The sequence below is a fragment of the Cavia porcellus genome, unplaced genomic scaffold (genome assembly GCF_034190915.1).
Source record: "Cavia porcellus strain 051 isolate PalLab524CR breed Dunkin Hartley unplaced genomic scaffold, mCavPor4.1 scaffold_12, whole genome shotgun sequence".
Classification (NCBI taxonomy): Eukaryota; Metazoa; Chordata; class Mammalia; order Rodentia; family Caviidae; genus Cavia; species Cavia porcellus.
The window spans coordinates 9,320,322-9,333,585 of record NW_026947495.1 but is presented as its reverse complement, the minus strand read 5'-3'; the positions used below and the strand labels follow the sequence as shown (position 1 = coordinate 9,333,585).

General features: G+C 39.7%; 1 protein-coding gene across 4 annotated transcripts in view; it reads right to left on the bottom strand.

Moving 5' to 3' along the window:
* The window catches only part of Iws1 (interacts with SUPT6H, CTD assembly factor 1), a 42,374-nt gene extending 29,318 nt beyond the window's left edge, over positions 1-13,056 (bottom strand). For all 4 annotated transcript variants that reach the window (XR_010050753.1, XM_013142534.3, XM_013142535.3 and 1 more), the window contains exons 1-3: positions 12,919-13,056; positions 12,682-12,823; positions 11,151-11,266 (exon numbers count right to left, since the gene is read on the bottom strand). Coding sequence is in view for 3 of the 4 variants with exons in the window: in XM_013142534.3 (XP_012997988.1) it covers positions 11,151-11,266; positions 12,682-12,715 (150 nt within the window). In the remaining variant the exon portion in view is untranslated. The remainder of the gene's footprint in view (positions 1-11,150; positions 11,267-12,681; positions 12,824-12,918) is intronic.
* Positions 13,057-13,264: the final 208 nt, after the last annotated feature.

Sequence of the window (13,264 nt, the reverse complement as noted above, 5' to 3'; positions counted from 1 at the left end):
AATAACACATTTCCCCATGAGAATCTAAATGAGGAAAGGAGTTATCATGTTCTAAGTACTTACTAAGTGCTCACAGTATTTTGTGTTCTCTTGTATTTATTTATTCTTCACAGTGTTACTTCTTATCTAAGAAACAGGATCTATGTAGTCACAGTTACACATCTTGCACTTTTGGAACAAAAGCTAAGTTTTAGAGAGAACATGATTAAACTAACCAGTCCATAGTGTAACCTGAAACAATTACTTTGAAAACATGCTCCAGGGCACAAACAACATACACAAACTATTCAAGAATACAGAAAAGATACATACCAAAATACTAGTAACAAGCACTTTAGGATTTAGAAAATTGCTAGAGTCTCTAATTTCAATAATAAATATTCTGATTTAAAAGGAAAGCATTTGAATGTTGTGTTTGAATGTTCTAATGTTGAAAATCTAAGGAGCCAAATATTTCTTGGAATTATATGAACTTTCCATAGATCAATTTCTTTTTTTTTTTTTTTTTTTTTTCGGTTCTGGGGGTTGAACTCGTGACCTCTTGCTTGCCAGGCAGGCACTTAAACTGCTGAGCTAAATCCCCAGCCCCTCCACAGATCAATTTTCAAGAATTAGTGTTTAATAACATGTATGTTCACCACCATGCTATTTATGAAAAGTTAAGTGGTGAGAGAATTCAGTGTTTCACAAACTGATTTTTCAACTTCCCTAGGTGCATTTACAGATTAAGGATGCTGTTTACAACTTTAAAGACAGTAGAAGCAAGCCTACGAAACAAAAAGTTTAAGTTTTTAATATTTTATTACCACAACATGGCATGCCAAAGAAACATTAACTGCTGCTATATAAATTAATTGAAATATGAACTCACCAAAAATAATAAACATTTCAAAATTCCCAAGAGCATTTTTCTTGAGTTCTCACTGGGTACTCAGCATGGTACTAGATTCACTGCCACACACCTACTATTCCAGTGAAGGTAGTATTTCCCTATTAAATGTGACACTAAGCAAAGGAGGAGAAACACAGAATCTTGCCAGTATAGTACAATAATCCATTTACTCCTTAAAGTTTACTTTAGCCATACTTCCTAACTTAAAAGAATAAAAATAGTAAGCTCTATGAATACAGGTAATACTGGATTTATTTTCTTCCCTGAAGTATCTCTAGCACATACATTGGGATATCCTCCAGTCACATATATTGAAAATATTTACTGAATGAATAATAAAGAAGTAGGAATCACATAAATTGAGTAATTCAGTAAGCATTTGTTTAATATCTACAGTGTGCAAGGGACTAGCAATCAAGGCTGAGGATGTTTCTCAGTGTCTGATCCTGAGAAGCTATTGTATAATGAGAAACCAAACACATCATAAGGCCAAACACATCATAAGACACTGTACATATTATTACAAAAGTATACATATGGCTTTTGGGGGGGGTACTGAGGATAGAACTCAAGACCTCATGCTTGCCAGGCAGGTGCTGGGCTGTGCTGCTGAGATATATCCCCAGCCCTATATAACATTTTGAAAACCCATAGAAAACAAATGTCTAAAGTTTATGAGGATAGCAGGTATTTCTCCACTTAGTTTGTGATGACTACATAGTTAACTAGGGTGGAAGGTACAAGAACCAGAAGAAAACAAAATGGAAAGTACAAATTGGACTTTGGAAAGCTTTTCATGACACGTGCACCACACAACTTGTTTATGTGTGAGTCAGTTTATTTTAGCTGCAAACAGTAACCATCTCTGGTTAGGTCCAGAAAGAACTTAGGTAACTCAGAGAACTTAGAACTCCAGGATCTTTTCACTAGAATATCATCAATAACATGACTCAGCTCTAATTATGCTATTTCAGTGTCTACAATCTAACTTTTAATTTCTAGGAGATGATCTAGTTGGCCAAGGCAGTTATCAGGTGTGATCCAATAGGTTAGAGCTAGAGTAGAAGCCAGTCTCAAAGGACAAAGATCCCATCACTGGACAAGGATTCCAGAACTATCTACAACCCTCTATCCTGGGTTTCCTGACACATAATCTATGCATTGCAAAAAAAAGAAAAGTGCAAGGACATTATATATGAAAACAATTGCAAAACTTACAGATTACCACCAACTTCAAAGGCATTTCACAGAGTCTGGGAACCCATAATATGTAACATGATGGGGAGAAATCACTGTGGCAAGAAAGTACTAATCAATAGACTCAAGCTAGAGGATCAATAGCCAATGATGCAGAATTTGGGAAAAGTCTATTAGAAATTATACAGTTCATTCAAAGTTATCATAATGTTTAAAAATTTCAGGCTATTTTTGCCAATTAAATTGTAAATTTGGAATATCAGTTTTTAGAAGTCAGACGTAAGTACAACATATTACATTATAGAAAGTACAACTGAGGGCTAGCGATATAGCTCAGTGGCATGGCACCTGCCTGGCAAGTGCCGGACTAAGATTCCTGGTACCAAAAAAAATGTAACAATTTATATGTGTGTGTGTATGTGTATATATGTATATATATAATATATATTATTTTTAAATAATGCAAGAAACACTTTGGTTACCACTGTCAGAAAGATTCAGCACACTGAGGATGATCCTGGAAAGCTCTGGAAATGTCTACAATGCCTCATAATTCCCCGTTAGTAATATTTCACATTGAAGTTATAAAGAACTATTGTTTACCCATCATGAGGAAAAATCTTGCTTTTGAAGATGCTTGAAAAATCTTCAGCATACAATTCCTTTGTGGAACAAGGTCACAATCCATACAGAAAAATAACTGACATTCTTAAACTGAAAACCAAACAATAAAACTGTGGCAAAGCAAACATTAATTTGTATATTTCAAAGTAGTACGTCATGAAATCTAAAAGCTGCCAAATAACAACATACTTGTTTTCACCCATCAGAAGCCTCAAACTCAAAACAACAGAAACTGTATATTACCTTACCATTATACATCAGTAAAACACCAAGCAAGCAAACAGTAAGTTACAAAGTGGATTCCATGAAGAAATAATTACAGAAGTTTGAAAACATGTTTCACTGGATCCTATGTTGAGAAGATCCTAACTGAAATCTATTAGAATTTGTTAATGCAAACCAGCTTTACTGGCAAGAGAAGAACCTAAGGAGCTGGGGATATAACTGGCTTTGGTAGCAACACAAAGACATGTTTAAAAAAGGAAGACAAAACCTGAGAAAACCAATAACGAAGTAATACCTCAATGCTGTTGATCACAATGGTTCCTGGGCAGCTGCTTCACAGAAGCTTCCTTTTACAAGCACACATATGATACAATCCTGATCAGTACTGGCAAGAGTCTACCTAATACACGCTTAAGACTTTTTATAGAAGTCAATTCTTGCCTACTTCGAATTCATTTCCCCGGTTCACCAATATTAAGACACATCCGAAGTCCCCACACTTTAGCACGCACAGCAATCTCGTGGGGAGCTTCAGTAAAAGCTTCTTTCCTCCAGATACCAATTTCATTAGATCTGGGGAATAAGTCAAAAATTTTCATTCTGACAAGTGATTACCTGGTTGACTACATTTAAAAAAAGCCTTTTCCATTCACCTGCAAGTATTGACTTCAGTCAGGTTCACTCATGCACTTACAAATGTTCACTTGCCTAGATGTTCTGACTTTACCTTGTCCTTTTTGTAATTTTAACCCTGGAAAAATGCTCCTCTCCTGAAGCCTCTTCCATCTTTCTCTCTAGGTGCAACGGAATCCTTCAGCTAAAAACATCAACTTTAGGGTCAGAAAGGCCTGCGGTCTGAACTCAAGCCCTGCCACTTTCTATCATGTGATGGATGGAAATGTTCTTATTTCCTCAGATCCCCATGTTCTCAACGTTATGGAGTTAGAACTAGTATTTATAGGTGAGGGATGTCCTGAAAAGTAAATGCTTGTAAGACAGTTGCTAACAAACAGTATTAACTACAGAACATTCACTCTTCAAGATTCAGCTCAGGTGCATGCACTGCGAAAGCTGAACCACTTAGTCATTCTTCCTTCACCCACTTCTACTTCTGGAGACTGCCTGGGCACACATTTATCTTCAACATACACTGCCCTTTGAGGTCAGAAACCATGACTTTACTGAAATGAAAAAAGGAATAAGCAACGCTTAACAAAAAATGTGGGATTCCTAATACCAAGCAAGTGCAAATGGAATCAAGAGAACTAAAAAGGGATTTGGGGGGAAGAGAACAAGAAGTCAACAAGAAGCAAGCCCTTCCTGCAAAGCAGTGCCATGCACAGCTGCCACTGCCAGGGGACAACCAGACCCTAGCCTTTTCCCGTGAGTCAGTACCATTCGCAGACTGCAGAGGAAGAGAACAAGAAGTCAGTAAGAAGCAAGCCCTCCCTGGGAACCAGTGCCATGTGCGAGCCACCACCATCCCTTCTGGCCCCTGGGGCTGGAAAACAAGGGCCAACCACCCCCACTCCCCAGCAACCAGCTGATACAGAGAAACACAGGCTGCAACAATAACTCCTGAGGTGAAATGCAATTTGATGCTCGTGGTGTTTGGTGTTTCACTTGACTCTGCAGGTCTAGGACCAGTGGTCTGATCATCTATTCAGAAGATCACAGTATACAGTGTGGCATCTACCAGTGATCTCCTTCTGAAGGTGGTAGACATTGTTAATTCCCTCTTATTTTGTTTTGAAGTCCTGTATCATTTTCATTGTTTTGTTGGGCTAGGTTTTATTCTCTTTTCTTTTGTTTGCTTATATCAAATGAGAATTTTATGAGAATTTAATGGCATGGGCAGCTATTTTAAAGACATATTATAGTAGCCATTTTGAATTTACTATTGTCTTCTTTTGAAGTCCTTTATTGCATTGTTTTGTTTTTACTGGTTCTACTGTGTTCTGTTTCATTTGACTTTTACTATGTCTAAAGGTATCTGTAGCTATTTTGAAGATAACAAGAGGCATTATAGTAACCATTGTTCCTATTGTTTTGAAATCCTGTGTCACTTACACAGGTTTGTTTTAATTTGCTTTATTCTGTTTTATTTTGCCAGGTTCTAGTCTCTTTAAAATAGCAAGAGAGAGAGAGAGAGAGAGAGAGAGGAGAGAGAGAAAGAGAGAATATGAACCAGAAAGAAAGATTATGGTATGCAAGGACAGAAATGGCCAGGAAGTCTTATATTGCTCTGACACACACCCCATAGGATGCACTCCTCACACTGAACGGTAAGGAGCCCTAAGTTTTGTATTGCTACGCTTAAAAAACAGTAAACATTTAAAAACTTTTTTGAAAGATCTGATAATATTATGCTAACTAAGCACAAATACCAAAATTTAGCCAGGCATGGTAGCTCATGCCTGTAATCCCAGCACTCGGAAGGCTGAGGCAGGAGGATCGTTGCAAGTTTGAGATCAGCCTGTGCTACAAAATGAGCTCAAGGCCAGCCCCGGAACTGCATAGCGCGAGACCCTATCTAAAAAAAAGACCAAAAAAAAGCGCCAAAATTTAGGGAAATTTATTTCAACCTAAAAGATTTAATACCCTGACTGAAAACCATATGACAAAGTTAGATGCAGAAAAATAAATATTGTCTGCTACGATAGTGATAGTGCAGCAGATGGGAATATAATCTTCAGAGAAAAACTCAAGTCTAAACTTCAGTATTTTTCTCCCAATTTAAGAAACTAAAGTATCATATAATCAATCTATTAAGAAAACACAATGATACCTGTTAAGTTTTTAGTTAGGGAATATATTGCTGAAAACAAATTAAAAATACAGACAAAGCTGGGTATGGTGGTGCCTACCTGCACACTATGGTTCTAGGTGGCTGTGGTGAGGGCTCTGCAAGGCCCAGCACAGACTCTGACGTGAAAAGAAAAGTGGAAATGCTCCTTGATACCTTCAATTTCTGTGTAATGCTTTCTAGTTTTCTGTATATAAGTCTTGTAAATTCTGCAGTGAGATTTATGACTATTTCATAATTTAATATTCTTATAAATGATGTTTTTTTGCAACCATGAAGCAGAAGTACAGCTGCTTTTCACTAAACTTTATTTTAAAAAAGAAAAAAAATACGAAAGAAAAGACAGGCATGGTGGGGTGAGGGTGAGGCGCATAGGCATGTAAGGCCTAGATTCAGTTCCCAATACTGAGAAAACAAAACAAAACAAAAAGAAACGTAACGAGCAAAAGAAACTTTTTTTTCCTAAACTTTAAATTTTTAAGGTAATTTTGAATCATTTAATGCAGGCTGATAAAAATGGATTATCATATAAAATGGTGAAAGAGTCATTCTACGAATTTTCTCCTTAATTTAAATGATTAATGTATACTACAGAAATACAGAAATATTAATCCTATCACCTAAAAATCACCATTATTTACATCTTGTTATTAACTTTTATGAGAATTTAAGAAACTGAAGGATTAAAGCATCACAGTTAAACACAAAAAAGAGAAAGAAATTAAAGTAGTATCTAGAGTCATGATTCTTTTTGTGGAGTACACTGAGGATCAAACCCAGGGCCTTCAGTATGTTAAACTGTCCTCCCACAAAGCTACATCCTCCCTTGTAGACACAATATAATAGCCGCCATCTGTTAAGGAATATGATGAAATCACCCTTGTTTTCAAATGTTCTTTGAAAACAATTTCAAAACTGCATTGCCAGGGATTCAGCTCAGCAGCACAGCATCTACCTGGCAAGTATGAGGTCCTAAGTTTGATTCCCAGGACCAAAAAAACAACAAAACTGCACTGCTATGCTTATTTGCATTTTAATCACTTGTTTTCTATTTTGTTGAATACTTACTGTTTCTTTCTTATACTTACTATCGTACATATGAGTGTCCTTACCAGAAGGGTAGCCCTGGCTCCTCACCCAAGTGGTGGTAAACAATGCAAAGGGCTCACTGCCAATGACAGGGGCAGATGTGTCACTAGCATTCCATTTTATGTCCAGGAATCCAAAATGCAACATGTCCTGTAATACTGGGATGTTCAAACACCCACAGCTGGCCTGGAAGAATTTCTTGATCAGGAGGCAGCATGACCCTCTGTGGACCAAGGACAGGACCCAGAGAGCTGACATGCATGCACAGATGGAAACCCAGAGCTGGGAGAACTCGCAAAGCATGGTAAAGACTGTGGTAACAGACAAACAAAAGGATGCCAGTCCCTAGCAGATTTGGGAAGGTGAATATCAAAAGGTTTGGCCAAGAAGCAAGAAAGAAATGCAAAGCCAAAGGAGAACTTCCAGCATCACAGCGTGTCAAGTTCTATAGATCTGCGCCCCAGTGGAACAGTGAGACATTGTGTAAGAGTGATCACTTATGCCTCTGGAAATGGTCCTAAGAGCAAAGAGAAAATGAAGAAACATCTATAAAGTTTTGACAAGATAGGTGAGAGCTAGTTTCTGGTATGTGCACCAAGATAACTGCCTCCCCCCATAATTAGCTCAGCAAGATACACCCTTTTGACTGCAGTCAAAATACAGAGCTCCCCTCCTCCTATTCTGAGCCTGAAATCCACTTGCCCTCAGATGCCTAAATCCTGGGCAGTGGATCAGAGAGGTAGGTGCTCCCATTTTTGGCCCATCTCTTAATGAAAGGGGGCTCTACTGAGAACAGGTGACTCACAAGTGCTCTCAGGCCACCCCCTTGCTGCGGCTTGTGAGACTAGACCAAGAGATCTGTACCCACCCCCTCATTCCCACTTCCACTCAGCAACTTCTAGAGTTAAGATGTCACTGAAGGAGAGACCTGCTATTATCTTGAGCCTGGGCTGAGAGATTTTGCCTGGAGAAAAGAAATCACAATCAGAAGGCTCTTAATCTCTCCTCAAAGAATATGACTTCACTAGCAACCAGATTGGAGGAGCCCTGAAGCAATGCATTTGGGATGAGATTGTAATTACAGACACAACTACAGGCCACCTAGTTGACAGGAAAGAACCAGGGACTAAGACACTAGAAGGAGCCATCCGGGGGTTAGAATATCTACCAAACTGTTCTCATACACCCTTCTTCAAAGAAGCCACAATTTGATGGGACTAACATGCAGCATACTTGTAGCTCAGGTGTTACTGTAAACAGCAGCACAATGAAGGAGCAACAGTGAGTTTAACCACAGGGAGGAAGCAAGGAGTTTAATCACAAAAGAAAAAGAGAACTGACACTCTAAACAACCAAGCATACATCTCAGATTGAAAATATCTGAAGAAACAATATCTTACCTTACTGCATAGCAGAGCCTAGAACAGACCATTTTCTTGTCATTTTTCCCTAAACAAGTGTTACAACTATTCACGTAGCATTTTCATTGTAGTATAGGTACATGCAATTTAGAGAACTAAAATTACACAGGAGAATGCCTTAGGTCATACACAGATGTGATGCCACTTTAGTTATTTCAGTTTGTGGTGCTGAGGCACTAGCCCATTTAAGTGTGCACTCTACCAGTGAACTACAGATCGGTCCTCACAGGGGCCAGAGTACCCTGATTTGGTAACTCCTGGACAGGTAACAGAGTTCTAGAACCAAGTCCCCTGTATTCAAGGAGAAGCGTGATATTGCAACTGTATCATGCAGGCACTAAAATTATACTCACTGAGATTCTTTATTGCCATGGAGAAATACTTTAGGCATAATCTTAAGTCTAGACACAAAATACACATAGTAAAGTCTCAAGTAATTTAAAATATGTACTTTATTTGCATGGGGAAAATTAAAATGTAGACATAACATCAAAAGGCTAACAGTCATCTCTGTGATAATAGTAAGCTGATTTTAACTTTCTTCCTTATGTTTAAGTTTTCAATGTAAACATTTATTTAGAATCCATTATTATTACAAAAAGGAGTTGCTTAACATTTATGTATAACTGAGATAAGAAACCATGAACTAATACTGATCAATCTAACAATGCTTCCAATCTGGAAACAAAGTATTACACACCAAATGTATCATAGTAATGTTAACATCATCAAATAATAATTATTATTAATATATTAGAATTGGGCCAGGGGTGTAGCTCAAAAGCATAAGCACTTGCCTACAAGCACAAGGTCCTGAGTTTGATTCCTGGTACCAAAAAAAAAAAAAAAGCCCACATATCTAAGCATCTATAAAAAAATGGTGACACCAAAATGGCCTCAGGATGAGCCATTCCTGTACCTGTGTTTCGCTCTCTGATCCTTTTAGTCCCTTACGACTCCACTCTAGTCATGCTGGCTGCTTGGTACTTGCTGTGGTCTAGGTCTAAAATATCCCCTCAAAGATTCTCGTTCATGGATGAGGTTTTCGAAAGCTCAGGAAGGTTCCAGCTCATCAGTAGGTTAATCTCTTGATGAGATCGCAATTGAATGATGTAACTGAGAGCTGACAGAAACCCATGGGGCTACCTGTAGGAGTAGAGTCCACGGGGACTCTACTTGGCCCCTGGTGCCTTCTCTTCTGACTCTTTGCTCTCTCTCCTTGGTTGCCATACGGTGAGTGGCTTTTCTCCACTATGATGTTTCTGCACAGGCCTAAAAGAAATGGAGCTGGCACTGCCATGGACCGAAACTTCTGGAACTGTGAGACAAAAACCTTTTCTCCTTTAAGTTGTTTTTCTCAGGCATTTGGCCACAGTGACGAAAGTGCCCGTGAAGACTTCAAGCACACTCCCACTTGGGGACCTTGACTGGAATGTCTTTTCCCACAGACACTTTCCCCGTGGCTATTCTCTGCTTCCCCTTCCTGCCTTGGCTCTAATACCACATTCTTAATAGGCCTATGAAGACTTCCCTGTTCAACAATGAAACCACCCCTTTACCCTGGAACCTCACAACCTTTATTCTTTTCTTTTCACTGGTAGTGCTGGGGACTGAAACCATGGTCTCACACATGCCAGACAGGTAGTTCTACAGCTGAGACAGACACATCTCAGCCATCAATTTTCTTCTTTATCCATAGCATTTGTCACCTTCTAACAAACTATACAACTTTTAAGAATATATATATTAGGGGCTGGGGATAGAGCTCAGCGGCATAAGCACCTGCCTTGCAAGCAGGTGGTAGTGAGTTCGATCCTTGGTACCGATAAAAATGAAAAAGACAAAAAAAAAAAAAATAAATAAATATATATATATAGTCTTAATGTCTTTCTCCTCCCACTGGAAATAAATCCAAGAGAAAGATTTTGACTTTTAGTCATCAGTGTATGCAAGGTACCAAAAGAGCACCATGTACAGTAAGTGCTCAATAAGTACAGGATGAATATATAAATACTTACTAATACAAATGTATAAATATAAAAATGACATGAGAGAATTCCATCTACTACATAAAACTGGACTTTCTTCTGTGCATGTGTAATTCAGCAAAATACGATGCACACAATGTTCTTAAAAAATCTGTCCACCTTTTATCATTCTTGTTTCAGTTTGCGTCCTAAAACTTACGCTGACTTACTGAAAAATGTTTGAATTTTATTATATTGGCACTATGTACGAAAGGCTGTATAACCAGGGAAGCAAATTAAGTAGTTATAGAAATACGCATTACATCAAATACATTAAAATGTGTACGATCTACACAGTATTATTTTTTAAAAAGCAATTTTAAAAATTGCTTTTACACTGTAACAGTTCCAATAAGAAGGCTAACTCTGGATATAAAGTTTGAGAGGTAACTTTCTATTTCAACTTTTCTTCATACTGCAAATGCTCACTGTCCCAACAAGACATTATTTGGAATGGGGAAACTTGGTCAAATATGAGAGGGTTGGCTAATTTTCTTTTTTCTTTTTTTGAGAGGCTTGGCTTATTTTCAAAATTGGTTGCATAGTTAAAAAAAAAACCCCTAGTGTGGGCTGGGGGTTTAGCTCAATGGCATAAGCACCTGCCTGGCAAGTGTGAGGTCATGAGTTCAAACCCTGGTACCAAAAAAAAAAAAAAAAAAACAAAATTGCCTAGGACTTGAAATTCTATCCAATCAGAACTTATTTACCTGTGACTTCAGTAACCAGACCATCCTGTTTACTATTTTTATCTCCTTTACTCAAGGATTAAAACCTAAACTGTGTGGTAGGGACTCTACAGCTCCTAAATAAAAGAGGCTTCCTAGAGATGGAAGAGAAGAGCTTTCCCAAAGATGCTGCTAAGCCAGTACCTCTGAGTGCCGTTCCACACTTCCAGTGTCGGATCCGGAATGCTGCTCGTTTATGTCATCCTCACCATCTGACCCTGAATCTCGCTCATCCTGTACTGGGGTAGCACCACCATCATCTGCTTAAAAACCAAAACAACGGGTGAAACAAACACACTGAATCAAGAATATCAAAGCAAAGGTTACCACTGACTAAGGATAAGTAATGATACTAATATTTTAAACAAAACAATATTCTTGCAAACACCAACAATCACTAATATAATGTGGCATATGTGACAGCAGAAATACTTTAGAGGAACGTAAGTTTTAGAAAATAACTAAAAAAAAAAAAAAGAAAAAGAAAAGAAAATAACTAAAGCCAGGTGTGGTGGCACACCCATGTAATTGCAGCACTAGGTAAACTGAGGCAGGATTGACATAATTTATGGTTAGTCTGGGCTACATATTGTATTCAGGGCCAGCCTAAACTACAGAAAGACCTTGTTTCAAAAAATAAAATCATTAAAATTCAAAATTTAGCTGAGTGGCATAACTGCTAACTGCCTTGCAAGCTCAAGATCCTTCGATCCCCAGTACCAAAAAAGAAGGAAAAAAAAAAACGCCACCGTGTGGTGGCTCACTCCTGTAATCCCAGCACTTGGGAGGCTGAGGCAGGAGAGACTAGTTTCCAAGTTCCAGACCAGACAGGGCTACAACGTGAGCCCAAGGCCAGCCTTAACTGCAGAGCGGAGATCCTGTCTCAAAAAAAAAAAAAAAAGTAATTGAAAAACTTTTTAAAGTATTACAAAAAAGCTTTAAGCGAAACAGCAGCACACAACTGAAAGGCATTTGCAGTCATTTTATTTGCTGTCATGACAAGGAATGGAGGTGAACTCATAAGCAGAAACACCTTCAGGTCTAACCAACTACTTAAGCACTTTGATACACAACACTCAAATGGAACTGGGACACAATGGTAAAGTAGACAACCTGATTACCGAACTAGGCCCCGTCCCAGTAGAGTGGACCCAATGTATGGACTTGAATAAACAAGCAGGAAGCCCAAACTTCAGTGAGAAGAGAGACCTCAAGGTAAAGGAAAGGCACCGCAACCATTCAAAAACTCTAAAATATTTATGCAACTCAACCCAGAGTGACGAATTTTGTCACTGTGGCCAGTACTGTCCAAGAAATTAAACTAGCCCTAACTCGGATGAAAAGTCTAGGGAAGGTCCCAGACCCTAGTAAACATTGCTTCGGAATCTCCATAAACTCAACTCCAAGGGAAAAAAAAAAAACCCTCAACAAGAAACATCACTTTCCCTAGCACTCTGCACAGTGCCACAGTGGGTGCTTAGCGGTGGGAAGTGGCTCCCCCATTCAGCGAAGCCTGCGGGGGTGTGGAAGACCGCGTTCCCTCTAACCCCGCTCTCCAAGGTTCCAGCCGGAGGTCACGGCCGCTCACCTGCCGGCGCGTCCCTATGCGCCCGCCTCGGGACGGTCTGAGGAGGACCTGCTCGGTCCCCGGCCCTGTCCCCCGCCCCTCACCCACCTGACTGGTCGCCGCTGTAGTATTCCGAGTCCATGGCAGGCGGGCTCTCCGCGGGGAGTGTCCGCGCCCCGCGCCGCCCCCGTCACCTCCTTCCTGGTGGTGTGACCTCCGATGGCGCGGCTCAGTGCTCCGACGCTCCCGCCTAATCGGAGAGTTTGGAGAAAACGGAAAAATTTTTAAAAAGCGGCGGCAAGACTGACGGTTTCAACCTGGAAACGGTCTCCGAAAACGCCGTACCGAGAGGCCAGCAGGCGCGAGGGTCAAGCATCTACTTCCCAGAACTACCGCGGGGGCCAAAATGGCGACTACTCACGACCCTCAAAGGGGTGCACTGCGCAGGCGCTGTCGTGCGTTAAAGCGGCCAATGAGAAGACAAGACGCTAACCACGCGAGGTGGGCCGGAATAGAGACAACTGGGAAAATTTGAGCGACAGTTCCGGTTTCGGTGGAGTACCTTCCTTTAGCTAAGCTGTTTTTTTTTCTTGTGGAAAGGATATTATTGCTTACTTCTGCATCTGTAGTTACTTTGAGGAGCGTTTGGGCTGTTTCGAAAAATGAAGACACGCCAACGTTATGCCTGCCA